General features: G+C 44.2%; 1 protein-coding gene across 15 annotated transcripts in view; it reads right to left on the bottom strand.

Moving 5' to 3' along the window:
- Positions 1–27,512, bottom strand: part of BIN1 (bridging integrator 1) — a 97,938-nt gene that overhangs the window by 7,541 nt on the left and 62,885 nt on the right. For 2 of the 15 annotated variants that reach the window (XM_061461166.1, XM_061461439.1), the window contains 8 exons: positions 23,104–23,189; positions 21,212–21,287; positions 19,060–19,142; positions 16,339–16,383; positions 11,460–11,610; positions 7,334–7,462; positions 4,376–4,483; positions 2,549–2,572 (listed from right to left, as the gene is read on the bottom strand). In XM_061461166.1, coding sequence (XP_061317150.1) covers positions 2,549–2,572; positions 4,376–4,483; positions 7,334–7,462; positions 11,460–11,610; positions 16,339–16,383; positions 19,060–19,142; positions 21,212–21,287; positions 23,104–23,189 — 702 coding nt within the window. The remainder of the gene's footprint in view (positions 1–2,548; positions 2,573–4,375; positions 4,484–7,333; positions 7,463–11,459; positions 11,611–16,338; positions 16,384–19,059; positions 19,143–21,211; positions 21,288–23,103; positions 23,190–27,512) is intronic. The other 13 variants (XM_061461345.1, XM_061461661.1, XM_061461586.1 and 10 more) reach the window with 8 other exon arrangements.

Below are 27,512 nucleotides of genomic sequence, written 5' to 3'. Positions count from 1 at the left end.
TGCTTTTCATTACAATTTTAAAAATTATTATTCTCATTATTATTTTAATTATTAAACTGTTCTGATCTCAACCCAGGAATTTTCTTACTTTTACCCTTCTATTTCTCTCCCCCATCCCACCAGGGCAGGGTAAAGGAGTGAGAGGACAGCTATGTGGTGCTTAGTAGCTGGGGTTAAACCACAACACACATACCCTTGAATACAACCACGTGAAAAACTAGGCATTGTCCAGATCTCTTAATACTGCAGTTCTCATAGTTCTAACCCTACAAAAGCTCAGTGAAAAGCAACAACCATGGTAACCCTTAACTCTATATCCATCTGGCTACTAGCCATGCACTGGCTCAATGCTCTAAGTATTTTTCTAATAACAGCAGTAACATAGACAAAATAAATTCCTGATTTAACAAAAAGCCATTATTTTACCTTTAGCTGTTCCAGTGGTGCCATTTAACACATGCTTGCCTCTCCTATCACACCCTTCCTTATGTCTCCCCATCGCCATGTCCACAGGCCTATATTGCCAGAGAATATGATGAACAGCAGAGCTATTCCCATCCTGCAGAGAATTCCCACAGCAGCTTTGGTACTGCTAAGGTAAACGTATGCATATGAAATACTATAAAGGCTTCTCCTGTTTAATTGCATTCATTCCGAAGTTGCTTTTTATTTGGATTCCAGGAGAACTAGAACCTGGACAGATGCCAGCCCAACTCTATCTGGCCCAACATGACTTTTATGTGGACAAGTAAAAAGGAGATCAATGTGAGCTTCCTTTTTAAAATCAGCTAATTTGCAAGAATGATGAACCTAAATTAATCCCCTAGAATGCAATAAAGGGTGTTTTCATGTCAGCTACTTATTTTTCTATTTTGTGTACCTATGGGCATCTCAAGGCCTACAAAAGCATTCAGAGTCTTGGAAAGATGCTACAGGGACAAGAGGAAGAACTTCTCACTGCTATTGCCAGGTTTGAAAGCTTTGCTTATTCCAACAGCAGCATCTTACACACTAAATGCAACTTTCCTAGTCTGCAGAACTAAGCAAGTTCTGCTGCATCCAAGATTCTATGCAGTTATTAACCTCACAGCATATGGGACTATGTAACCATGCAACAGGCCTCCTCTCATCAACAGCTAAGAACAACATTAGAGCAAAACCACTTCAGTAGACTTGAAGAGCAAAAGGATTCCCCGGCTATAAGGAGCTCTGCTCTTTAGCCAGATATAATATGCCAAGGTGATAACTGGCACAGTGGGAATATGTTGTCGGGTAACATTCTCTAGTTGATTAAATTGTTCTTTGAGTGACATCACTTTCCAGGGTGGAAAAAAATAATAACCCAGAACACTTTTTATGCCCAGACTGTAAGCACAGCTTAATCAGCTGCAGTCATACCCCACCCCTGCCCATCCACTTGAAAGGCATAAGATGCTTCCTTGCAAAAACACAGACTTCTTTTCATTCTTACTAAGACAGACTGACAATGCACATACAGGGGAATGACAGATGTTAAACACTGATGTCTGATAAGACAGACAAAGGAAACCTCTTTCTGGACACGACCCAAACTCACATGAAGGAGAGCACACTGGCCACAGAGAATCTTCAGGCCAGGCTCTCAGCTAGGGTTAACTCATGTCTTCCCAGGTACAGACTCTACGTGGTGATGTGGCCCTTAAGAATGAAAGGGTTGGCAGGACTTGCTGATTGGCAAGATTCCCCAGCATAAGCCAAGGACAAGTGCTTACATCTACACCATGGTGTTGCCAGCTCATGTAGCAGGTCTGAATACCCAAGAGTTGTCTGTCCACACAGCTGGCTGTTTGTCCAGAGGGGCTCAAAAGTTGTGCTCAAAATATCTCCCAATGGGCTGATCTACAGCAATCTGAAACCTTCCCAGGCCCGATATATCTAGAGGGTATAAATGAGCATTTGGCTGTGGTACAGATGCAAAGCACATGTAGGGTCACTCTTGTCAGCAAGCTCCAAAACTGAGGCTGAGGCAGATGCCAGGTAAGTCTTGGGCCTGTACTTAACTTTCAGTGTAGACATAGGCTGAGCTGATTCACATCGGCCTTTACAGCAATGATGGTCAATACATAGCAAACACCACAGATAATTCCAAACATGTATGTATACCCAATGGTACAGGCAGTAAGGATGAGGGGCAGCTGAGGCATTTATGCATTGCACATGAGACCAACAGGTAACACTGGGGAGTGGAGGGTGAAGATGATGCCACAGTGGGACTAAGTTTGAGAACATCATAGCATCATGCTAAAGGAAAGATGAGTGAGTTAGCAGGGAAAAGCAATGGATTTGTGTGCTGGTGGAAACTTAAAGTTTCAGAGTGTCAGACCTGACTTGCAAATATGCGGCTGCCCTTGAGGCTTCATGGAAAGTGCAAAAGTGGTTCCAGCAGCACATAGAGCAACTTCAGTTTGGGGTGTGCAGAAAGAAAAAGCAGCAATGCAGACAGGTATGATGTCTGGCACACGGCACATGCACAGTAAACAATGAGATGAAAGCCATATGAAGTTCTTACCTCCCATAAATCCCAAGGTAAAGACTAAGCATGTCAAAGAGCAACAAAAATAAAACATATTTATATGTGATTATTTCAGTGAATACAAACATTACAGATGCTGATCAGACTGAAGCAGACATACACATTCAACAGTATTTATCCCTGCATGTTTCAAAAATATTCTTTTAGTACCTGAATTTACACACCCTTCTGCACTGCATATTCAAATGTAAGTACCAACGCATTTGAGTAAGGGTGGTTTTCTCCCTCTGGTATGAAGTGAGACAGTCAAGCCACATTCAGTTATCAGTGGCAGACCATATCGCTAGAAAAGAAACAAACCCAAGCACCTCATGAGTTTGTGGTCTATCAGGGTTAAATATGCTCCTGTATATCCACACCCAATAGCATCAGTGTGATCTCAGAACAATTTCAACTAGTGTCTTTGGACAGTAGTGAAATATCTTAGCCTCTTTTGCCACAGTGCCGACCTTACAGGAAATAGATTTGCTTTCAAGACAATGTGGCTTTTGATAGGTTTTCTGCTGTAGTTAGCACTAGAAAGTATTGATTTAAGACTCTTTCTTTTAATGACTTCTGAAGCTAAAAATAGATACATTAAAACTCCAAATATGCTATTGCTGAGCAGTTTAGCAGTTTTGAAAAACCTACTCAATGTCTAATATTTGTTTCTTCCTGGAAGGGTAAGAAATAATTCTATTTTAAGTTAAATTTATACTCACTTCCTGCACCAGTTTACCCAATTATAAAAACAAAAAAACACCAAATAACCCAATAAATATTTTAAAAGAAAAAAGAAGTTTATCCTGGCATGCAGCTTGTTCTATCAGACAAGGAGGCACAAAAATCTGCCCACTTAAAGGTCCAGAAAGTGGTTGTTTGCCATAGTGGTGTATATCAAACTAAGATACTAACTTGCAGATGCACTATTTTAATTTAGAAGAATCAAATGTTTAATGTTTGATCTCTCTAATACGAGAGGTCTTATTGCTACAAAAATGTGTGTCAACACAGGCCTACCTGACATGATGACACTGCACTGCAGAAATACTGTAAACATCCCAATTATGTTTATTACAAATTTTAATGGCAACCACAGGCAAAAAATTACCATCCAATACATATGAAATGGAAAGTCTCAGTGAAGACAACAGCCAAATTCAGGATGTGCTTCAAAGCCTCCAGCTGTTTAGACATAAAATGAAGCACAGTCCACCTGCCTCTGAGAGTGGATAGGATGAGGTAGAGGCAAGACCAGAATTAGGCATCTTCCTTTTTGATACTGCACTGCACAGCACTATGGTCAGGGAAGAAGCTGCTACGTTATATCCAGAAAAAGAAAGGCTTCACATCATTTGAATATCCATCTACAGCTTTATTCACCTTAAGTAACTGCAGATTATCAGAGTGTCCATTTATTAAAAATCCCTTTGAGAGCAATTCATAGCAGGAGCACAGAACAGAGGCTGAATTCCCACCCACAGAGTAACAGTTTAAATCCATATAGCATACAGAGGATGCTAATTCAGGGAGGGACATACACGGTTTCAACACGTTGTCAATCAATAGATCATCAGAGCAAAGGACAAGCATCCCACAAACACCTAGTGCCAGACTTTGGCCAGGATAGTAGCCACTTGATTCTCTCTGGACTTACACATCCAGTAGAGAAGACCAAGGTACCCATCTGCAAGGCACAGGTCTGGGCACCCAGCCCAGCCGCCCACAGCCCAGGTCCATATTATCGTTCACAGAGGTGCAGGTCATGCCACACTTGGCAACAAGTTGGTTATGAAGAGAGAAGGAACAGTGATATGAACCAACCTGGGAGGCAGGTGTGGGGGTCTTCCCCACAGTGGCATCTGGTTTAATGGGATCAAAATCCAGATCCAACAGGCTGGCTCCCTCCTGGAAGGGCCCAGGGGCATCAAACTTGGCAGCAAGTGAGGAAGAAAAGCAGTATGAGCATTAGACATGCACACACACACACACAGAGTAGAGGGAGTGTATGTGATATCCAGGAGCTAAGGCTGCAAGCGCAGAAGACATGGTGGCACTGCAAACACCTGATGTGACTCCTGACTGCTTGGTGCCTATAATCACAGCAGTTCACATGGGTGCTACTGGAAACCAAGCCCGAGTCTTTTCCACAGGACTCATTCACCTTCTACCTGGCAAATGAGCTGACATGGTATAAGTACCTGAGCTGCTGTCATCAAAAGGATCATCGCCATGATTCAGAATGGCTTCTCTTCTATTTTATATCTATTCCCCATGGCTCATCCAGCTGCTTCTGTACTGAAGGCCCAGGACAGACTCCCTCAGCCACATACAGAACAGCTGCCACCCATACAACTTATCTCAGGAACATGGATCCAGGCAGAAAACCACTCAAACTGCTGAAAAGCCAGTCTGAGACCTCAGAGCTAACTCCCAAAGCTCCTAACTCCCTCCTGCCTTCCAAGACAGAGACACAGAATATGGCAACTCATTCAAGCTAAGGTATTTGAACCATGCCCCAGTCCAAAAATGTTTTCAACGGTTCCCATTTCTGGGCATCCCAGAAACATGCACACAAGTCTTCTAGCAAAGCATAATTTGAGAAGCTTTGCTCATCTCTTCAAAGTCAGCAGAATAACTGTGATTAGCACTCCAGCTAAAGACAGGACATTCACTGATTACCATTAATAAAACAGTCACTAGAAAAGACATGAGTCACTAGTATTCAAAAACAAACTATCACTTTTGGGGGTTAGATTTAACCTAATCACTACAAGTCACTCCCCTCTACTCAATGTCAACGGAAGCTACTCTGTCCAGGAAGTCCAGGAAGATCTGCCCATTTCCACTGACCTCCCAGATCACTGGCCGTACTGCTTCAGCTACCTTTCCAACATCACACAGAGTGTGGCAGGTCAGTCTGCAGTTATATCACAGTCCTACAATGGAAATCAACTCCTAGAAAGTAGACCAAGACACAACTTAAGAGAAATTCCTCTGAATACAAACCACACCACCATAATTTTCATCTCCTCTGGTTTCTTCTTACTCCAATTCTCTTCTGTATTTTCCCCTCCCTTATGAACACCTCTTTTTGAGATCCACAGGAATGAGGACAGGGAACCAATCTCTCCCATCTTACAATAATAAACCCTGACCATATGCAAAACCAACTGGCATTCTAGTCCACTCCTCCACCACATCCAGGCCACCCATCAGAGAGGCTCCAACACCAATCTTCAGTTTTGTTTAGTAGTGAGACATCAAAGGCTCCAATCATGGAACATTTCTACCTGACAATCAAGACTTACATGCAAGGGCTAGCACACTTTACCCAGATCTCCAGAACTCATTGGAGCTAAAACATCCAATAGGAATGGCCCCGGGCCACGCACTGAACACTAGTGCCTGTTGGGTGCTTCAGTGAATATTGTTCTGGCAACCAGAGTCTTCTCTGAGACCCCCATCTGACTGAAAGTCATAGCAGTTCCCATCCTGGGTCAGAGCACTGACCAGGTGCAGAACAGTATGTCTGAGAAAAGGCTGGCATTCACATGGAAATACATAATACAAACCATGGGGCAGACAGAGCTGTCTGTTATGATACAGGATATAAGGATACATAGAAAAGATAAAGAGTTGCTCAACTGCCTGTGGTCCCCAACTTCCAACACTGCTGTCAAATCATCTTTCTGCTATGCAAGCTTTATTTACTGCAATGCAAACTCTGACACAGAGTTCCTTCCCTCCCCACTCTACCTCTGCTCTTCAGCAGCTGGGTGGAAGGTGGCAAGACAGAGGCAATGGAGCAGCATGATGCAAGAAGAGTTAGAGAATGAGTCACAGATGAGCATCTATAGAAACATTACTTGTGTTTTAACAAGCGTTTAGGCAAAAAAAAAAATATATATATACATGTGCTTATATATATTTAAAAAAAAAAAAGAAAAAGAGTAGATGCAGGTATCTCATGATACAGCCAGAAATCTGGTCAGGCTCCTATATATGTAAGGACTTCCATTTTCCTAGATCCAACACAGAATTCCCTACCTGGGCATCCTCTCTTGCAGTGATGAAAACCAGAAGGAAAATACATAATTTGAAAATGGTTTTCCTTTTGGTGGGCTTCAAAAGGTGCCACAAGAGAAGAATATTCTGATGGGAACCACTGGGTGGGGAAGGGTGACAGACCATCTTCAGCACTCCTAAATTCACAGCGGACACAGCCCTGCTCATCTAAACTGGAGGTACCTATTCTCTGCAATGAATTTCACATAATTCATGTTGGCCTTCCCTAGGCAGGTGAAGGCTTTAAACCACAAAACTCGTGTATGAAGGCACAGAGAGCACAAAACTGCCTTCTCTCAGAACTAGCAGGTGCCAGGGTCAGCACTTGGGGATGTAAAAGAGCAGAAAACAGATGCTTCATCCACACCCAGGATCAGTGGGTCTGGAGAAAGCATAATGTGGGATATGAGGAGAGCCATACTCCATGTCATTGCTACTGAACAATTGCAGCATTTACTTTCTGGCATCTTCACCAGTTTATTTCTCTTGTTTCTTCAATGAACAAAAGTTCTCAAAGGGCAACGTGTTAGCCAAAGCTGCCTTCCAGCCACCCTTTCCTCTAAGTTAGCCTCCCTTTCCCTTTGAGGTCCAATGTTGATAATGCCTTCCTCCTTCACCTGACCAGGTTTCGTGGCTTGACACCTCCAAAGAGAAGAAAGATCGAAAAGAAAAGTTCAGAGGCAGAGAAATATAAGGCAGGGCATAGCAGCTAACCTGCGAAGGGGTTGTCACACTTATCTCGGGGACAAAATTGTCATCAAACAGACTGATGATGTTCTCCTGCTTGATCTCCTTGGAGGGGGTGACTTTTGGAGGCGGAGGCACCGGAGGCCCTTTCCTCAACTGCATGCAAGTGAGCACACGGCCACAGCACAGATGGCGACACCCAAAAAAACGAGAGACAGGAACCAGGTTAGCCACAAAAACTGAAGGTGGGGGAAATCACAACCACAGGCACAGAGCAGGGTCCAATCAACTCCATCTGAAGAGAGAGGGAGGGAGGGTGAAGGGCTTAATTGAAACAAAACAAAACAAAACAAAAAAAACAACCAAAAACAAACAACCACACACCTCCAGAGAAGGTTTGGCATCATTAGTTACACTTCAGCTGTGGGCTGAAGTTTCCCTCTGCAGAGGAGAAGCGTAACATAATTAATATGCATTGGCGGTACATGCATACATAATTAAAGCATGTGCAACCTTCAAAAGAACCACTGGGAAGGGAGCAGATCAATTAGTGAGAACAAAATTCAATAGACCAGGCCAGTACTGCCTCCCTTTACCATACTTACCATACCTAAAAGAATGAGATCAGACTCAGTTTGTCCTATTATCTGTAGGTGACCAGTACTGGTTCTGTGGTGCACTTGTTATGAGCGTACCTTAAGGTCTGAAGGAACTCTGATAGCTTCTTACCACTTCTTAGCTTTAGGCAATAACAATTCAGACTCCTGAGAAGCCATGACTGCTGGAGGCCCAACTCTGCTCTCAGTTTCACCAATGAGCATTGACACTAATGAAGTCAGGTTTCCCAAATGGAGATCCCAGAGAAAGCATAACAAAGTCTGACCCTGCAACTCTAACACACCCTAATACCCACTCAGACTCAGCCTGACACTGCATCCTGCATCCACAACCCTATGGGAGGCTGCAGTAAACCCTCCCTACATGAACCCATCCTTATCTTTTTCACATTTTCTTGTGTGCAAGCCTTCAGTGATCATTTCTAGAGCAAATCAAACTTTGAGAGGCTGCTACTGTGTTGGAACAAATCAGCCATTCAAGTTCCCAGCACCACAGCAATACTCAGCAATGACAATGCTTTCCATTTACAGTGATATTTTACAGTTACTTGATCTTCTCATCATACCTAGGATCCCAAGGCAGCAAGACTCTGCCAGTAAGCACTCAGTATATCAGTGTGAGGCCCAGATCTGAAACACAAGAATCCCCAACTCCTAGTACCATGTTCACATTCTTCCAGAATAAAACTGAGTTCTACAAGACATTTATTCAGATTGCTAAGGACATGCCTAGTTTTCTACTGGGTTCACCTACTTTACAGAGTGTGAGTATGCAAACACACCTTTTCCACTAAATAGATGGCATGGGGAAATAATAAAAGTATTGTTTTCACTTCCAGCTTCTCACTGTTTGCAGAAGGTGGTGTGTCCATATTCCCCAAGAACAACCACTGCCTGAAAATCCCCTGCTTGACAGTTGCAAGAAGGGACCAGAAATGTCAGGGAAAAGCTATCACCTGCAGAGCCACCATCTGCAGAAATGGGAAGCTCCTATTACAAACTCTACAAAGAGGTCCTGACACTTCAGCTATTTATTTCTCAAAAATAGTCAGTCTCCTTCCTTCCAATGCACTAGCATCTTGAAGACCACCACTTCCACAGCGTCCAGCATTACTTCCAACAGCAGTCTAAAACCACATTTCAAAGACAACAGGATTGAATATTGATGTCGGGTTGCACCCTGGAAATTCATCAAGCACAAACGACTTTGCCACCTAGAAGAAAAGAAACCCTCTAAATTCTTTCTGCTGACTTGGATCCCGAAAAGCTTCACCATTCTAAATTCAGCTTAGTTGCACTGGTTTCAAAGTGTCATTGCAGCATTTCAGTGGTGTAAATGAGAGCAGAAGTCTGACCTTTCAAATTTCGCAGACCCCTGAAGTCTCTGTCATCATTACTCAGTGTAGAGACCTGATAGCAATCACTTCTTCCAAAAGACAGAAATAAGCTGGTTTTGAGAATTAAAGAACAGTAAGAGTGAATATGGTTTTGGCATAGGGAACAATTCAAAATTTAGTATTTATTAGATTTCTCTTGTTTTGCTGTCTTTCTCTCCACAGCTTTTGCATTAGTATTTCAGACTGTGGAGGCCAGAGAACTGTACTTGCTTGTTGCTTTTTTTTCCACCCTCCTCCAGAGGGTGAGGCCCCTAGTTTCTCTAGGATGACCCTTGAACAAATCACTTACTCATTGACCAAAAGTAGTAACACCTGTGATGATTTTGAGTATTAGCCTGAAGATTTCAGTCAGAACTGTTGAGAGAGTAGACACTTGTGCTTTCCAACTGGCTGGCAAGATGACACACACTTGGTTTCTAGTCTTTATCCATACAGGTACCAAGCTTAGGTCTCGGTGTGAAACCCTTGTCCTTGTCTTCCCTCCCTCTAGAGCCGGCTCCATCTCTTAGCACCTAATACGAATACGGAGTGGAGTTCTTGCTCTTCACTGTAGTGAGGCTCGGAAGAATGAATTAAATACAGGTTGGGAAAGAGCTGCCAGACGGTGGCAGCATAAGCTGCAAATATCGTTTCAGACTTGCCTCTAGCCCATCTAGGGTTCCAGCCAGAGCTGCACTGGAATATCCTGCTTGCTCGACATGGGGTGCCTCCAGCCCCATTCCTGTGGGCAGGAAGGCAGCAAGCGAATGAGAAAGTACTTGTAGGCTAGCAAAAACAAGGCTTATGTGTACTATTTATAGCAAAGGGAAGAAGCCAAACTCGGCAAGACAAGTCCACAGGCAGGGCAAGTGAAGCCTGCAGTGAACAGCTCAATTAGACTGTAGGATTTCTTATTCCAAATTTCAGTCAAGTTATGCCAATCTCTGAAAAAAAACAGGAAGGCAATTCTGGATGCAATATCCTCTCTCTCTCATACGCACACCCTACTCCAAGGTCCTAGCCAGGGTGGTGGCAAAGCTGCTCTTGGCAGTGCAATGCTGAGCAGTACAGACACCCTGGATGGCAGACACCCACACACCTTTTTGCCAATGTAGAAACATCCCCTTTTTGTCCCTAGATAATCCTGAAAAATCAAAAATGCAGTGGAGAGGAAAATGTCATGAGGGGCTATCCAAAAACAGGAGACAGGCTGCACCTCAGGCCTGGATTTGGAATCAATTGCTACATATAACAACAGCAAGGAAGTTCTGGATTGTACCTGTCTCTTTTCAGAAGCAATGGGTTTTCTCTCACCAGCTTGGCCAGAACCCCTCTCAGCTTTAATTCTTCCTGGAAGACTATTCCCTTGCGTCCCACTTACTGAAATGCAAGGATTGGCAACAGACATAAATATGGCATAGTTACTACTTTTCCCTGCTGAGTTTTTTCCCCACTTTGCAAAGGAGGAATATAGAAGAGTGGAAAGAGGAAGCAAATGTTTTTTATATGCTGAGTATTAGGAACTACATCTGCTATTTTAAACACACCACTGGGTATCTCCCATATAAGGAGAGGACCAACAAAGGCCACGTGGAAGGTATCGCTCCATATAATGGACAGCTTTCTTTCTGGTACCCACCTAACCTGTTTATAGCATAATTCCTTTATTTTTAGCATAATACTTTATCTTGGGATTAAAATAAAACACCATGTAAAGTACAGATGTTCTCCTTATCAATATTAATATTTCTTCTTTGAACATTCCTCAGTAACGGAAGTTCTTGAGAAGAAACTGGACCATTGAATTCCACAGGTCGATTAAAATGTAGAGAACAAACTTCCTTGTCTAGCTACAACTCTATCCTCCTTGGATCTTCTTGACCATTCTACCAGACAGCAAAATGTGTTACTAGCCTTTCCCCTGTAGAAGTATTTAAAGACAGATTAGTTCTTCCCTATATGAATTAGGGATGACCAATAAGCAACTTGTATTCTCAGGAACCTCTCAGGAACCAGTGGAGAACAACAGTCATTTGTATTCTCTGTGCTCAGTAGCAGGAAGAGGTCCAAAAAGGCAACTGATGGATGTCTTTGACTCACGGAGCTTGTGCCAACAGCGGTCATACTGCAGAGATACGGTCAATGTCATGGAGACACTACCTGAGATGGTGACTTGGGGATGCTTGCCCCAGGTGTTTCCAAAGTGGACGGCTCCAGATCATGGTTGACAGTCTTGGTCTCAGGGCTGGTGATGGGAGATCCATCTGGTGGAGGCGAGGGGCTTTTATTTGCTTTCGCTGGGGTGCTGTCACTGAAGGAATTGAAGGGAGAAAGGGAGAGAGAGAGAGAGAGAAGTCTGAGCCAAGCCTAGGAGGAGTTGTGCACAGATCAGTGGCCTCCATTATCTCTTTGCTTCACTGCCCAGACATGTGATGAAGACATTTGAAGCCTCTACAAGCATCTTTGCTGAGTCACTTGCAGTCCAACGCACTGCAGCAGCATTACTAGTAGCAGCAGGCTACTCCCTAAATTCCTACTCATGGATATACTTTGCCTCAGACACAGAAAACCAAACAAAATAAAAACTAACTAGGCATCTTTAATTCTTCTAGATTATAATGTAAGTGCCTGACATTAAGTTGTAGTCTTTTAATACTGGGGAAGCAGATGGGGGAAGGAATTCTGTGCAGCTCATTTAGTTTTAAATTCTACAGATAAGATTTTTTTTCTGCATGGTGCTGTACCCACAGGTGACACCTGTGTGGGTTATGATTAATAGTTTTGCAATACCTGAACTAAGGCTGTAATCATACAATATCATAATCCTCTATATGGTACAAACTAGCCAAGCTGGAAGAGGGGCAGAGTAGCCAGAAGTTTCACAGGTCACTCCAGACAGCAAAGAAACAGTTACCAATAAAGATTTCTCTATTATGGAAAGTCTCCCCATCCTTGTTTTCAGTTATGAACCCCTTCTGCCCTTGTCTTTCCAGTTGGTCCTTATTCCAGGACTTGACTGTGTGTTTCTGACACATAGTCAAGAAGGATTTTTCAGGGAATTAAGAAGCAAGGAGCATATGCCAACAGCATTTGTTAGTTCATAATTTAGCCAGATTTGGGGAGTTTTCAAAGGAATGGGACAAGGCACACACCTTTCCCTAAGGGCTTACCCTGAGCAAGTGTCAAGTCTTCAAAGTACAGAATCATGAAAGATTTATAAAAAGCTGGTTACTAGAGAATTTCAATAGGGACAAAGGTAAAGCCATTTCTCAGCCTAATTCTCAGGAGCAGCTGAATCATCGTGGCTGAAATTCAGCTCCCCAAAAAGCAACTACTCAATTTATATCGAGTCATGCAGAAGCACAGAGACTGGTAGGGGATATTTAGCAAAGGTGGTTACAGTTTGGCAGAACTATACACAGCTGAAAACAATATAACAGAATATTGCAAAAGGGCTGTGCAACCTCATCTACAGTGGGTGATATCGTTTGCCTCCACTTTTAAAACTGCAGGTCTTGTGAAGTTAAAGGCCTTGGGAGAAGGCTGAAAGGAACGGATCCTTTCCTACACCTTGAGATATTAAATGCTGGCATAGAGCCATGACTAGAGACAGCAATGTAGGGCTGACTCTGCAGCAACATCAAGTTGATTATTACTTTGCTCTGTCTCAAGCAAGCCCAGAGCTCAAGACATACATCCACTCACATTTCGATACCTGAGGTGTGGTCATTGGCTAACATGCATCATAGCCTCATTGCTAAACACTCACGACTAGGGGAACAACAAGGGGAGGAAGGGACAGCAAGGCATTTCAACAAACCTACCCTTCCAAGCAAGCATCCAAAGCAGGGGGAGCTCAGCATTCCGGCTTTCAAGCTCTCCATCCCATTCCCTCTTTATTCACTTCATCCTCATCTATTTCCCACCTCCCACTTTCTCCCTATATCCACACCCCACACGCACATTTCTCCACAAAAGCGCCTGTTCTCAGGTCCACATGCAGGTCGGTTGTTCCTGGCAACACTGATGCCAGCAGCACACCAACATGATGCAACAAACCCAAACACATTCTCTGCCAGCAGCTCTCAGAGGCACACACGCCAAGGGAAAAAGGGAAAAGAGGAAAAGGGGCTTAAGAACATGTACGCCAACCCCTGCAGCTTTTCAGTTCTACTGAATATGCCTACAGTGTCCTTCCTCAGAAGTCACCAGAAATAACTTCAAAACAGTGGGTTTTGTGAAGGATTCTGTGAAATGGACAAGGTTGTGCTGCAGATTAAAGTAACGGTTGGAAGGTGAAGGTAAGGAAGTCCTGCTCTAAATGGGAGTCACCAGGGAGCAGCAGGAAATGGCCGGAAATGTCATCTGATGCTAGAGTTGGGGAAAGAAAAGTACATGTTACCTTCCCTACAGTTGAAAGCACTTTGGGAAAGATGGAGAACACAGTGAACTATTGCCAGACAGCCAAGACTCCTCAAATGCCCAGACTACACTGGGAATATTGGGACTATTGGCCTACCAACACAAGGGTAGGCTTTTTCTTCAAGGGACCTGAAGAGCCCACTTCTCCAACGGCAAAGGAGTTCAGGCTTCTCTAAAGACTATGAAGCAGCTTTTTAGTGCCTTACATCTGGTGCCTGGCAGTGACTTAATTTGGAGATATACTGGTAAAAGGCTCCCATATGAGAGTCCAGTTTCTTCCCATCACCCTACAAGGGCTGAGAGGGCCTCCCACTAAATCTGTCATTAGGTCACTACTATTTACAGCTTGTTTGATGTGTTGGCTGATCCTCCTAGGAAAATGCCAGTGCTAATTTTGGCTGAGCCTTTCCAATCCCCTCCCCAAGTGGCACCTTCATTCCTGCACTTGTTGCTTTGCATCCATTTAGTCAGGGCAACCAGCGTCAAGAGAGCTTGTCACCAGGATCCTCTGTCCTTCACAGATCCCCAGGGAGCACACACTGCCCACACAAATTCCTGGCTCCAAAATGACTGCTCACACAGGAAACACAGGAAAAAACAAGAGTGTATTGACTATCCCCACTGATCAAACCTGAGTATTACAGTAAAAGCAAGTCAGAGCAGAAAGGTCATTACTCTCTCTTTTTCCTTCCCATGAGCAGTTGGGAAGTGATGCCAAATCCAGGAATATCAGGCAGGGAAGGGAAGAGGGTGTCAACTTTCTTCTCCAAATAGAGATCTGGGAACAGGGTCTAATGCAGTTAATGCAGCTGAATGGGAAGCCAAATTCTTCAGCCCCTATAAAGCTGCTGAGTTCCCAGACTTCTCATGGGGCTGCCTCATCTGTTCTGGAAGAGCAGAGTAACATCTGCAGATGGGGTTCCCATGCACTTGTAACAATCCTATGTTAGAGTATGAAACCTACTTTCCAATATAGTAAAAACAGACCAGTCACCTCCTGCCAAGTTCTCAAGTTAAAAAGTAAAAAAAGCTGGCATCTCAGCTAAGGCTTAAATAGGGCTTTTTAGCCAAAATTAATTTTGTTAGCACCAAAGGAGGATGGAGAATTATTTAAAAAAGACGGAGTGGTATAAAGGAGGAAAAGGCACCTACATGCCCAAAGAGTGCCACAAATGTACAGTCTTGGTACAGAACAAAGAGTGACTGAGTCCCAGACCCCCCTTCCCTGCACCAGGGGTTGCACATTCCTCTGTGACCCCAGCAGCTGCTCTGAAAGCAGAAACCTCTAGCACAGCCCCAGTCAGACACCTTAACTGCTGGGCCATCTGAACTTTATGAGGGCAGAATAGGAGGACATTGTGTCTAGAACTCATCAAGATGAGATTTACTAGCTATCCCTCTGTTGTAGCATCTGTCCATTCTCAGTGACTGGAAATACTAGACCTCCTGCCTGGTGCAGATATAACACTGGTCCAACCAAAAACCAGAGACAAGCACCCAGAGAAGTACTCCTGTAAATCATCATTTTCCTACAGCAGAAAATCTCAGAAAAGTAACACAAGACATTCCTTTACTCATTTGAGAATATTAAAATCAAGATTTGCCCACCAGCTTTCCCTATGAAATTGGAACTCTCCACCTTCCAACCCCCTACTTTATAAAGGATGCACAGCAGAGACAAAGAGAAGGACTGTATGACTTGCCCTAGTCAGTGGGAAGCCAGGATCAGAAAACCAAAGATTTCAGTCCACCAGCACTTGCTTTTATTGCTGGCACAACATCATCTTGAGAATCATAATCTTTTTTCTTCTTATAGGGAACTCGTGGAGAAAATACCAACACAAAGACTAACAGAAATAATTAGAGGGCATTTCCGTGCCATAATGTGCAATTCCCACTTTGCTCCAGAGCATGTTCTTGGCCTATAGTAACTCTAGGCATCATAGCAATCCAGTTATTCAATGCCATCACTGCCTTGAAAGGAAAGACTCTAACGTTAGTCTTTATGTAAGACAACGGGCTTCCTTTTCCTTCAGCCCTGCACAAAATTTTCAATGGATGAAGCAAAACATCAAGTATCCTCAAGAACAGAGCAAGTAAGGAGCAAAGCCAGAAGCGCCCTTCTCCCACCTCATCATCCTTCCAACTGCAATGGGTAGATAGGACTGAACTTCTGAAAGACCTGCTTTGTTGTCCTCCCTGGCCAGACATGGAATGAGATTGCAGCATTTCAGATCTGCTCAAAAGGGCAAGCTCCAATAGGTAAAACTAGAAGTTGTTAATCACCAAAATTGCCCATATTTCCCATGGAAAACCCAGCACCCCGCTTTTAGTCACGCAAGAACAACTGAATAGACAATGCCTGAGCTTTCACACTGCCTTCTTAGACGGAAAAGAAGCAAGGATTCAAACCAGGCACACAAGCAGTTAATGGGATTATCCAGACACAGACTGATCTCACAGGACCCAGCAGGCCATGAACATATCATATCATGCAAAAGACCCCTCTCCCATCACAGGGTTAACACGTGCCAGGCTGTTAAGAGTACAGAAACAGCCTTTCCATTTTAGGAACTAAATTAAACACATATCGAAATGCTGCTCCCCATACCAGTACCTGCTCATCTTTTTCCTCAGCCTGGCGAACAGTTTAGTTTTCTTTCTGTTGAGGATGGCACGCAAATCATTTCAGTTACAGGGTGGCACAGTCAAATCAGAGAGGAAAAGTTAAGCTTTCAAGCACACATTCATTTGGTGACACAGATCTCACTGCAATCAAGATGACGAGATCTCCTCTCTCTCTATCACACACACACACAGGGACACACAGAAACATGTACACACTTCCTTTGGTTCATAGAAAGCTATGACCTGGTTTGGAGAGGGTAGGAGAGGGCTTTTTGTGCCTTTCAAAGATCTACATACATGTGAGCAAACTAGTGCTTTCCCTGGGGCCAGAGTGCACATGGAGAAGAAAAATGAAAGTGTATAGACACCAGTAGAGAACTGTAAATGTCTTTTTTTCACAGGTAATCACAGGTCTACACTCTATACTGTAAACATTACACAAGAAACAAGCTCCCCAAATTCTCCTTTACTTACACAATCTGTGCACAGTCTTATATATGGAACCTAATTAGTAGCTTTCCTATGTCTTTTTTTTTTCAGTCTGTCCCATCATACTAGGATAATACTAGAGATTTTCTAGGTCTTCCACGCATCTGAGCCTGAATGTTTAAACTCCTTCAGAAACAAATCCCAAACATATGTCTGAGGTTTCCACTAATTCATCAGCTGCTCTGTGCTACTGTGCTACACAGACAGCATAAGATTTATCACCCACAGTAATGTTTCTGTAGGGCTTCACATGAATGCCATAACGATGTGCTTGCATAATTGCCTCTCTTCTCACACCTCCTCATTCATTTCCTGCTATTGTATCAATCTCCAATCCCCTTCCCAGTAGAAAAGGGTTAGGGAAGCTCTTACTGCAGACCACAATAAGCAATCAGATCAGTGAAGGCTATTTCCTCCTGCACACTCTTGCTCCAGCCCTGCACTACAGTGAGAGGCCAGACATGCAGGAGAGACAGAAATGCCTCTTAGTATTTCCTGGTCACTGCTAAACATATTTACTATGCTGGCAAACCTGCATCCTCCTGTAACAACCTGCTTCACTGTGCTCATGAGGAAGAGAGCTGCTCTGGGGCAGGTCTGGCATCTCAGCCAAGATGCAGGATGTAAGTAATGAAGCAGCAGCACTCAGACTGCTGCCCACATAGGGATCTCTCTGTGTGCATTCATTTTCTGTTTTTAGGGCCCTGTGGTCTCATAGACAGGCAAAGAGCACAGAACTGCAGCTGAGATATCTATTACAGCCTCAGATGAACTAGCAGTTTGTGGGGGCAGGGATCATTATGACAGGTAATTTATTCATTGGAAATATTTTCAGGCCACAAACTTCATGCTACAACAACAATGAAAATGCCTAGGACAGGCTGTCACTATACCCTACAATCACTTTCTGGAGAAAGAGAAGAAAAAGCTGGACAAAGCAATGGCTACAGCCTTCAACTGTCCTGTTACTCATCCTCTTCCAAAAGACCCTGGAGGATGCTGCTGTCAGAGACAATGTAAATGGCAGCAAGAGGATGGGCTTCAGTCTTGTCGGGTTGTGATGACCAGAGACCACAAGCTAACTTGGGAAGAAGATATTATTTTCACAAGAAGCATTTCTACTAGGATCTTGAAAATCTGGCATTAGCAATCCAAAATTCAGGAGCCAAATTCAACTCAAACATGCTCTTCCTTTAGAGCTGGCAAACACCACATACACTGCTGGAATAAGACATGTAAGCTATCTATGCATGAATGCAATAGGAGGTTCAACTGGGAGGAGAGACAAGGGACCACAGAGGTCTCAACAACTGATCTAGCCCTTCCAAATCAATGCACTCATACCACAGCCTGCCCTTACTTCATGCTGACTACACCTCCTCCCTCTGTCAGTACACCAGTTGAGGACCTGGGCTGTGCTCCTGCTCACCCGGCATGTGGGATTAGCAGCAGCTGGAAGCCAGAGCCCAACACTGTTTCATCACTCACACATCCTGGATAGAAGCCAGACAGCCTCATCCAGAGCCCGACCTCTCCCTCTCCTCTCAGTGCTAGAGAATGTGCAGACTTGCACTTAACCATACAGGAATGAACCCAGCTGAGGAAAGAAAACTTGAGGCCTGGAGCACACTCACTCCTTGCATACCTGCAGATTGGAAGTGCTCTGAGATCAAGAGACCTCATGTTAGTGAGGCTGCAACTAATTCCACAACACACACAGAGGAAATGCACCTCAGCTGGGTACACGAGGGGCTTGGCATTAAGATAGTTCCAAGTTTGGAGGTCCAAAGAGGAGGCTAGGGAAACAAATGGGCTCTTGGTGGTCAAGCTCACAAGTTGCAGGTAAATGGTGGAAGCTTTTGAGGGACAGGTGCTGAGCAGCTGGACCCCGAAGGAAGGACAGCTCAGTGTTACATGTCAGTGCATGGAATTCAACTTTAGAAAAGCAGAGCTGAGTGTCATTTGTCTAAATATCAGCACCTAGTGAAAGTTTAGGTCTCCAGATGTTATTCTAGAAAAGCAAGAGGTATTGCATTGTCACTCAGCCCCAAGTGCAATCTTCGACATGCTCTAGGCAGTCTTAAGAGGGCAATGGCTGGCTATATGCAGGTAGTCAAATCATTCCACAGCTGACAACAGGGAGGTTTCAATACAGATGGTAGCGAATTCCCTGTCCCTCCACCCTTGCTGAAGGAAAGATACTAATCCCACAGTTACTAACCTGGGCTGTGCTTTAACTGGGAAGGCATTGCCCGAGTACTGCTTGTCTAGACCCAACAGGACATCATGGAGGTTTTGGTTCAACTGCAAAATACAAAAACAAAAGAAAAAAAAAAAACAATGAGAAAAGAGCCCAAGTGCCAGAAGAGAGTCCAGGCTGGCCTGCACAGGCTGACCAAACACAGGCTGCTTCTGCCTGTACATGTGCACATACTCGGCTATCCCAAGAGACGACAGCCCTACATCTGTTTCCACTGCTCCCAATGTGGTTCAAAACACTAGAGCACTCGAACTGTTGAGGAGCTGCTGGCAACTCATGCAAATGCTTTATCTCCTTTACACATCACTCTCTTTGCTTCTCCATCATCTTCTCCCACCAGTGTGCTCCCAGATACCATTGCAGAACCAGGCAGAGTGTTTAATCTATGGGTCTGTGTGGTAGAACTGAAGCTTCACTCTGGAGTTGTGGCCAAAGCTGTTTCTCAGATCTGCATATCAAAGCTTGGGATATGGTAATTTCAGCTTTGGAGCCAAAGGAAGCTGGATTTCCAGGCAACAAAAAGCCTTGACTTCACAGGCTGCCTGGGCCATTTAGGTTTGGGCAGGACCTGGGTATCTTTGCAGAAATGCAATAATAGGAGTTAAACTCCCTGGACCAAAGGCTGCAACATTCCCTCCAGACACTCCTATTCTGAAACAGACAATTCATAAACAAGATGACATGTCAGATTTATCACTGGTAGGAGGAATCCAATGCAATCAATGTTGGATACATCATGCCAGCAACACCAGCAGTTAAAGAGATGCTATAGCAGTAACAAGAAACAGATGCCTCTTATGGAACAAAGCAAAAGCCCTGCTCTCATACAAAACTCGGCAGGAAAGAAAAATCCAAGACACGATACAAGAAGAGAATTCCTGTCTAACAAGCATCTTTCCTATGTTTTGCTGAATATAAGTCAACAGCAACAAACTAACAATTATAACAATCCTCCCTTTTCTGAATCAGCTCATCCCTAAGTGGGGAAGAGCAGGCTATTTACTGGAAAGGTCTCCATGAAATGTCAGCAAGGCTCAAAATTAATGCATTACATCAAGGCAGAGGGCCCCTGACTGCTGGAAATTGAGGGACTATAACATTGCTTGTTGCTTAGCAGCTGCCTTGTTGTCAGGATGACACTGGGAGGAAATAGAAGAGTTTTCCAATTGGGCTTTCAGTCACTGATTAAGATCAGTGCAACGTTTACAGAGGGTGTGCAACTCTTAGGAGCAGTGTACGGACCTAAGGAAATCAAGACTTCTCTAGCTTTCAAGTGAAGGAGTAGGAACATATTTGTAAATGAAAGTGGCAATGGGGAGTCTTCCAACAGACTGTTTCTGAGGTTTCTGATGGGTGCTCCACACAGCACCAGGATCCAGGCAGAGCACTGCTTAGTCCTGTGATTCCCAACTCATGGCCAACTGGTAGTCCATGCAAGGGTCATGCTAAGCACTCAAATGTCTTCTTTTGGGTCACAGGGAAGGAAGGAAGCCAAAGCACAAAGGTACTGCTGGGAAGTGCCCTCTTGAGGGACCAGAGCGAGGCAGGTCTCAATCTGCACTCAGTCTTCAGCTGACTTGCAGTTTGGCAGATTTCCTGCTGTTGTCATCCCCACAGCTAGATAAGGATTCACAGCAACTTCTGCCAAGCAGCAGAGGAGGTAGCAAATAGATACCAGGCTGAGAATGCCCAGGTTATATGTTACAAATCCATAACGTAGATGAACTAAAATAAGGGAGCATGGGATAGGCCAGAAAGTGGCTCCTCTTCCCTCTGTGGATCTGCAAATGAGCCCTCTAAAGTGACACAAAATCTCCACTGCTGCATGGCCCTGTGATCTCTTCCCTGTGCTCAATCCTTTTACATTAGTATCTCAAGACAGCCTTTCTTCCAAATGGCTCAGAAAAAAGAAAGGGTTAATATTTTCCTCTGACATAGGGCAAAATACGCTGTTTTCTCCAGCTTTTTTTTTTTTTTCCAGGTATGTTTGGGGTATTTTTTTATTTTATTTCTTTTTTGCTGTTGTGTTGTTTGTTTGGGAGGGGTTGTTTGGGGGTTTTAAATAATAGTGAAGAGAGGGTGTATTTGTAGGAGAATCTGTTAGTTGCCTTACCTTGCTCATTTCTTTATGGAAGTTCTCTTCTAGGCCTGCTATACTCTGGAATGTGTTGACATAGAAACCAACACGGCTGCCAAATGAAAAATGAGACAGAAGAACTTAATGGACACAATGATCTCCCCAAAACTTTCAATTCTCCCTCTTTGGTTGCCTCTCACCCACCACTCCCATTCAAACTCAACTCTGTCAGGTCTGGTACATGCTGGAATAGAAGGGCAGCAGAGAAGCATGAAGGGGATGATGGAGCAAAGGCCAGATATAGGGCACACACATCCAGGGTGAGGAAGAGGCCAGCTGGGACAGAATTTTGATTTGTGCTGGCTGGGGGGTAGAAGCAAGGGGGGATTGGGAAGAGAGAGGCAGTAGTAAGGTGAGGTAAAGGGAAAGGATAGAGACTGTGACTCAGATGGAGTGTGGGGATTGCTGGGCGAATTGGCAGGAGGACAGATACTAATTCACTCCAAAGTCCCTCAGCACCAGAGGAAGAAAAAAGCATTAACTGTTTGCTTCAGGGGCAGAAGAGTAAGAAAGCACAGGATATGCACAGAGAGCAACACGAAAGCAGAAGGATCAGCTGCATAGCAGGAGTCTATGAACAATCTGTGGCATCTTAAAATCTCAGCAGCTGCCTGACACCCTGCTTCTTCTAGCCATCCTGCCAGCTGCCAACAGTTCTGTACCAGCACACAGCTGGAGAAGCAACAGCATGAGGGAGATGCTCTCTAAGGCCAGAGGTATCACTGTTCTGCACATAGAACAGGTGCCTGTATCACTCCCAGCTCCTTCCTCAGCCAGGCCTGCACACTGCTTTGAGCAAAGAGTCCTGACCCAGGCTGGGAGGAAAGGGGAGTGAAGGCAGACATCTGCACTTTGCTTTCCTGTCCTGCTGCCACCCTCTCTCTCCATTCCCCACAGACCAGCACTGCCAACCCAGGTGTTATCACTCCATTTAAAAATAAGAAACCCAGACAGTCATAGGAGGATTTTGCCTGCTTTCTAATGTGCCCTTCCCATCAGCTTCTGCTGCCCTCCACTTCATCCTCCAAGCTGAATGTTGGCCTGTTTCCTTTTCCTCCCTTTTCATCACCATAATCACTGGTATGGCAAATCTCTAGCCCCTCAAGTCTTCCTAGTTTCTCACATTATTTTCCTCTGCCCAGGCTATGTTTTGTTAAATAGAGCACAACAGGACATTTATAACCACTAGTTCCTCACTGGGTCGTGTGTCACATAGCCAGAAGCACATTCAGCAGCAACAGAAGGTAGCCACACCGGGATCTTTCCCTCACCTTTGTTCACTCAACTGCCCAAACCCAAAAGTGGCATTCAATGCAGAACAACCTGTCCTGTTATCCTCCCTCTTGTGTTAAACCTGCTGCTTCACTGGGTGCTCATGAGCTTGCATGGTGAGACACAGTGACCAAAGCATCACCTCTTGCCTCTCTCCAAACCCAGTTACAGTATAAATCCCCCTGACATCTCCCCTATATCAGCCAACTGACATACATACCCAACTCAGCTGCAGATGCACCTTCCAACCAGCCAGCTTCACCCCCAACATCTTAGTGACCCAGCCTGCTCTGCCTGCTGTCCATAGCAGAAGCTGAGCCACTGCCAGGAAAGTTGGACAGAGTTGGTGCGGCAAAGGTATGAATCAGACAGAGCACAGAAACACAGTTTCACTTTGTGGTAAAGTTAAAATTTTCATGAGGATCATGAGGCACAGAAAGCCCAGGGTGAATCTGGCTAGAATCCTAGGACAGGCTCTCCAAGATGATCAAGAAAACAAGAGCAGACACCCAGCCCAAGCTAAGGAGGACAGTATTACAAGAGTTTGGATAGTCACTTTCTTCCTTCCAGCCCTTAGGAAAACCTTCAGGACTCACCTATTCCATAGTGAAGGCAGCTCCTCCTGCAGATCAACATTCATCTCTTCAAATACCTTCTGAGCCTTTACTAACTCTTCCTCAGCCTTGATAACGAGAAGGGAGATTGTTAGCTCCAAGGCAAACAAGTAGCCTGCAGGGCTGAGACAACTGACTCCCTTGACTTCTTCAGGAGACCAGGCAAAATTCTGGCATGGGGTAATCCCCATCCCAAATTAATCTCCCAGGAGCCAGGGTTGCATCACAGATTATTTGATGCCCCTTCAGCTTGCATGTGTTAACTCTCAGGCTTTTTCTCAACAGATTTCCCTGTTTGGACACTCAGAAAGTAATTCAAACATCCACTAATGTGTTTTAAGCTTTATAAATTTCCCTGGCTTCAAAAACTGAATGGAGCTGGTCAGGCATTCCAGCCTTCCAGATGAAGATAATAGTGGTCCCTGCCCCTTGCCAGGTCTCTGAGAAGAGTCAAAATCCATCCCAAATGATGTTGAAGAAGGATCCTCCCTCAAGGGGATGCTCTTTGTTCAGGTAAGGTCACACCAAAGCCCCATCTCTTCTGAGGAAGGGAGGTTTGCATCCTTGGCTGATACAGCTCTCTCACAAAGTTGACTGGAGAAGCAAGAAAGGGTATGCAAAGCATGAGTTGTGCCAGCAGGAGGCCAGGCTGGTGTGCTTGAGCAGCAGGTCTTGGTTTCAGTGGTCCTGCACAAGAGCCATCCCAGGCTGGCTGTTGGTCACCAGCACCAAAGGAAATATGTCTTATACAGGACCTCTTTCCCACATTTGACAGTTTAAATTGCAACTGTTCATTTCACCTAAACAGTGAGAGACCCCAAGAATGATGACAGAATTCTGTTGGGTTTCAAACAAGGATAATCCTGGTTTCTGTTGCTGGCAGCAGAAACCAGCAACAAGCATGCTCTCCTTTCCATATTCGTCCTAGGTGACCTCTTCCTCTTTTCAGTGCCCTGACTTACAACTCAAAGCTTGCTAATTAGAATGTTTATATTCTGTGATTTGCAACAAGACAGGATTCTTCCATAACCCTATGCAGCATGGAAAATACCTGCATGAACAACATGATGACACATCTTTACAGGAAAGTCAGCACAAGGGCCTACTTGTATGTGTGACAAAAGCAGGAGTGCCACGGGACACTGCAAAGAGCACACAAGCCACTGGGGAACCGCATCTCTCTACAAGCCTGCAGTCTGATTCCCACCCCTTCTATGATATAAAGTCTTACCTTCTTTGTGCCATCTTAATTAAAGAAATTCAGCTTACAGCTCCTTAGTGACAGACATATGCAAAGATAGGATTGATAGGAGAAAGGACTTAAAACTATTTTTCAGTTCAGAGTCCTGTTCCTCCATGTTGCATATGATCCTTACACTCCCCATTTATCTCATGGTTTATGAGCAAGCTGCAGAAGCTCCTACTCTCCAGCTAGCTCCACTTTTCAGAGGGTTGCTCATTGCTGACAAAGGCAAGGCTAAGACTGTACTCAAGATCAGAAGAGAATGCTTCCCCTAGAAAGAGACATAACTGAGAAGTATTCAAGTTAAGCTGACCTTGGGAGGAACAGGAAGGGGGAGAAAGGGCCATAATGCTTCTACCCAGAAAAACCCTGTATTTTGCTGCTACACTCAATGAAAAACCCAGCATTTCAAGAGAGTTTGCACAAAACAAAATCCCCTTTTAAACTGAGATACCATGTATGCTGGATCACAGACAATGATCACAAATACTCAATTCTGTCTTAAAATCCCTCTACGAATGAATGTTTCTAATGTAACCATTTAAAAGGAGAAAAAACATGACAGTCCACCCTTTGGCTTTATCTTATTCTAATTTCCAACATAGCAGGGAAATGAGGCACCATTAACTACTGTTAGTTTTTCAGGTACAATGAATATTAATAACAGTCTTTCCCTCTCTCATTTACCTGTTCAGAAGGTCAAAGAACCTAGAAAGGAACATGTGAATATTGTGACATCCCAAGGCAATACCGAAATCAGCAACAGGCAACGTTCACTCTAGAGTAGTAGTAGGAATTAGGTTTCACCTAGTGCTCCCATTCCTAGGTACAGCACTGAATTAATTCTTCACTCCTTTGTCAGCCCAAGGATCTTCTCATCAGTGAAATTTATTTTGCTTGGAAGTAGGGGTCCTGACACTGGATAAACGTGGCTGCTTCCAGCTGGAGCTGGAAGACAGACATCAACTTGGTCATGAGCCCTGCTACAGGAAAAGCCAGCTCATGCAGTAAGGTGGGAAAAGGGGGAAAGATAAAAGTTTCAGGGCAGAGCCCATTGCTACCATATATGTGCTCTTTCCATTTCAGGCGTCATCCTGAGGGAGAACTGAGGCAGAAGGATGTAATACCCAGATCCATGAAATGTGATCTCAGAAAATTCCTCCTCTCCTCTCCCTGCCTGAAAGGGGGAAAGTTTGAGCAGGAGCTGGACAACATAAATGCTTTCCTGACCTTCCACCTAGCCAAGGCTCAGAGTGCCAAGCGCAACCAGTCCAGTTGTCTTAGGGGGCAATTATTCCACATTGTGTTTCCTATCATTGTGCATCACAACACTCATGAGTGTCTGGCAAGCTCCAGCCTGGTGCTTTCAAGCAACCTAGTGAACATTTCTCTTCACATACTTTGCTGTGAACTGCAGTAAGTATGCACAGTTCAGCAAATACTTTAGTATCTATGAGGCAGAGGTAAGGAGAAGAGGCAGGTGCCTCACCCCAGGCCCAAGCCCCCACCAGTCCCTGCCAGACGTGCCTTTCAGAAGGTTGTCATGGCCCAGGACTCAGCTTGCTGACTTCTTCCTACAGAGATATTGTTCTATTATCACCGCGGCACCAAAGATGTTGGGTTTTAGTCTGCATTCAGCATTTCAGGGAAGCTTAGCAAAAAGGCAAGAATTTGATGTTCTAAGCCATTTTCCCCTTTGTTTCAAAAAGCACAGTCACTAAAATTTGTAATCCAGAGCATGCAATAGGAAACTGCCCCAGGAGACTTTACAGAAAACTCCCACTGTATTGTTTTTGTTAGTATCTGCTAAAGGCCTAAAATGCCAGTGGTTTGCACACTGGAGGGAGGGACTTGGCTTTATAGTAGAAATAACAGGTCTCACTGACCCCATTTTTGCTTGGAGGTTGTAAAATTTTCAGGCAAGAAGAGACAGCAACACAGCTGCTAGCAAGAGGAAGGACTGGTTCTTTTAGGCTTAACATTCTGAAGCTCCTGGATAAATGCAGTGTCATCAGCTCTCCGGCTTAATGAGATTTAGGGTTGTCATTAACACCTGCAGTCTTGAAGTCATTCAAATATAAAACCTGAAGTCTTTTTTTTGGAAAACCTACAGGTTCAGGAATCAAACTAATCTTCCTTAGTGAGATTTGGGTTATTTTTGTTACCAATCAAAATAAAAATAATCACAAAAAAAAATACATTAAGAAAAAAGACCCATACAATTAAAAACAAATCATTAAGGATGGCAATAGTACTATTTAGTTCAAGAATGAAGGAGGAAAAGCTTAAAAGAGGACTTAAACTTGATTTGAAAATATCTGGGGTGACTGAAGATATTAAAGCCATGAAGCAGGAGGTTAACACCCCTGCAACACAGCAGGTCGAAAGATTATATACCCCCTTGCTCTAGGGCAAAGTTGGCCAGTGCAGTGAAATTATCAAATGACTCTCTGTAGCCTGTCAAAGATCAGAGCATAATGGCTGAGGGAGCACTCTTGGGTACTGTTGGGTACTCCAGGCAATCTGTGAGCACTGGTTTTACTCCCAGTCACCCCAACCAGTCTGAGAAAAGGAAAAAATGCCCCCATGAGTTGATTTATTTATCTGTGGCTTGAGAAACTTCCCATGCCTGCTTTCTAGTCCTCCACGAAATATCACCAGGCAAACAGAGCTGTCAAGAACCACAACCACGAAGGCTGTTCCCAGAGCCCCAGCTGAGGCACAGGAAAACCCTGCGGCAGCCTGCCAAAAGTCCTTCTCCTTTCAATCAAGAATGAATACATACTTCCTCCCTTTGCTATGCATCTCAAACAGGACTGTTAACAGATGTTCTTTCCCCAGGCTTTATTGATGTGGTAATCTAGTCTTTTCCCTGATCATAAACTGACTGTGAAAAGTCCAGGTGCTTTACAAGGTGAGAGCGATTTCGTGTTTCTAAACCACAATTCATTCACTGACTAGGAATGTGAAAATGCAGTAGCATTTGAATAAGAACAGATGAGCACACCAGGAACTTGTGAGCAGGTAACTGGCACTCTCCCAGTCCCGGTAACGATTTACTCTCCTTTGCCCACTGAAAGCGTTTCTTTCTGACTCTTATGTCAGCTCCTTCTTATCCCTTAAAGAGCTCCAAGGTAAACACCAAGGG

This window comes from Pezoporus flaviventris, unplaced genomic scaffold (genome assembly GCF_033815535.1).
Source record: "Pezoporus flaviventris isolate CSIRO_AGI_PZ_B2104156 unplaced genomic scaffold, CSIRO_AGI_Pfla_v1 ptg000001l, whole genome shotgun sequence".
NCBI lineage: Eukaryota > Metazoa > Chordata > Aves > Psittaciformes > Psittacidae > Pezoporus > Pezoporus flaviventris.
The sequence above is the reverse complement of the archived record's forward strand: the minus strand, read 5'-3'. Positions and strand labels throughout refer to the sequence as shown.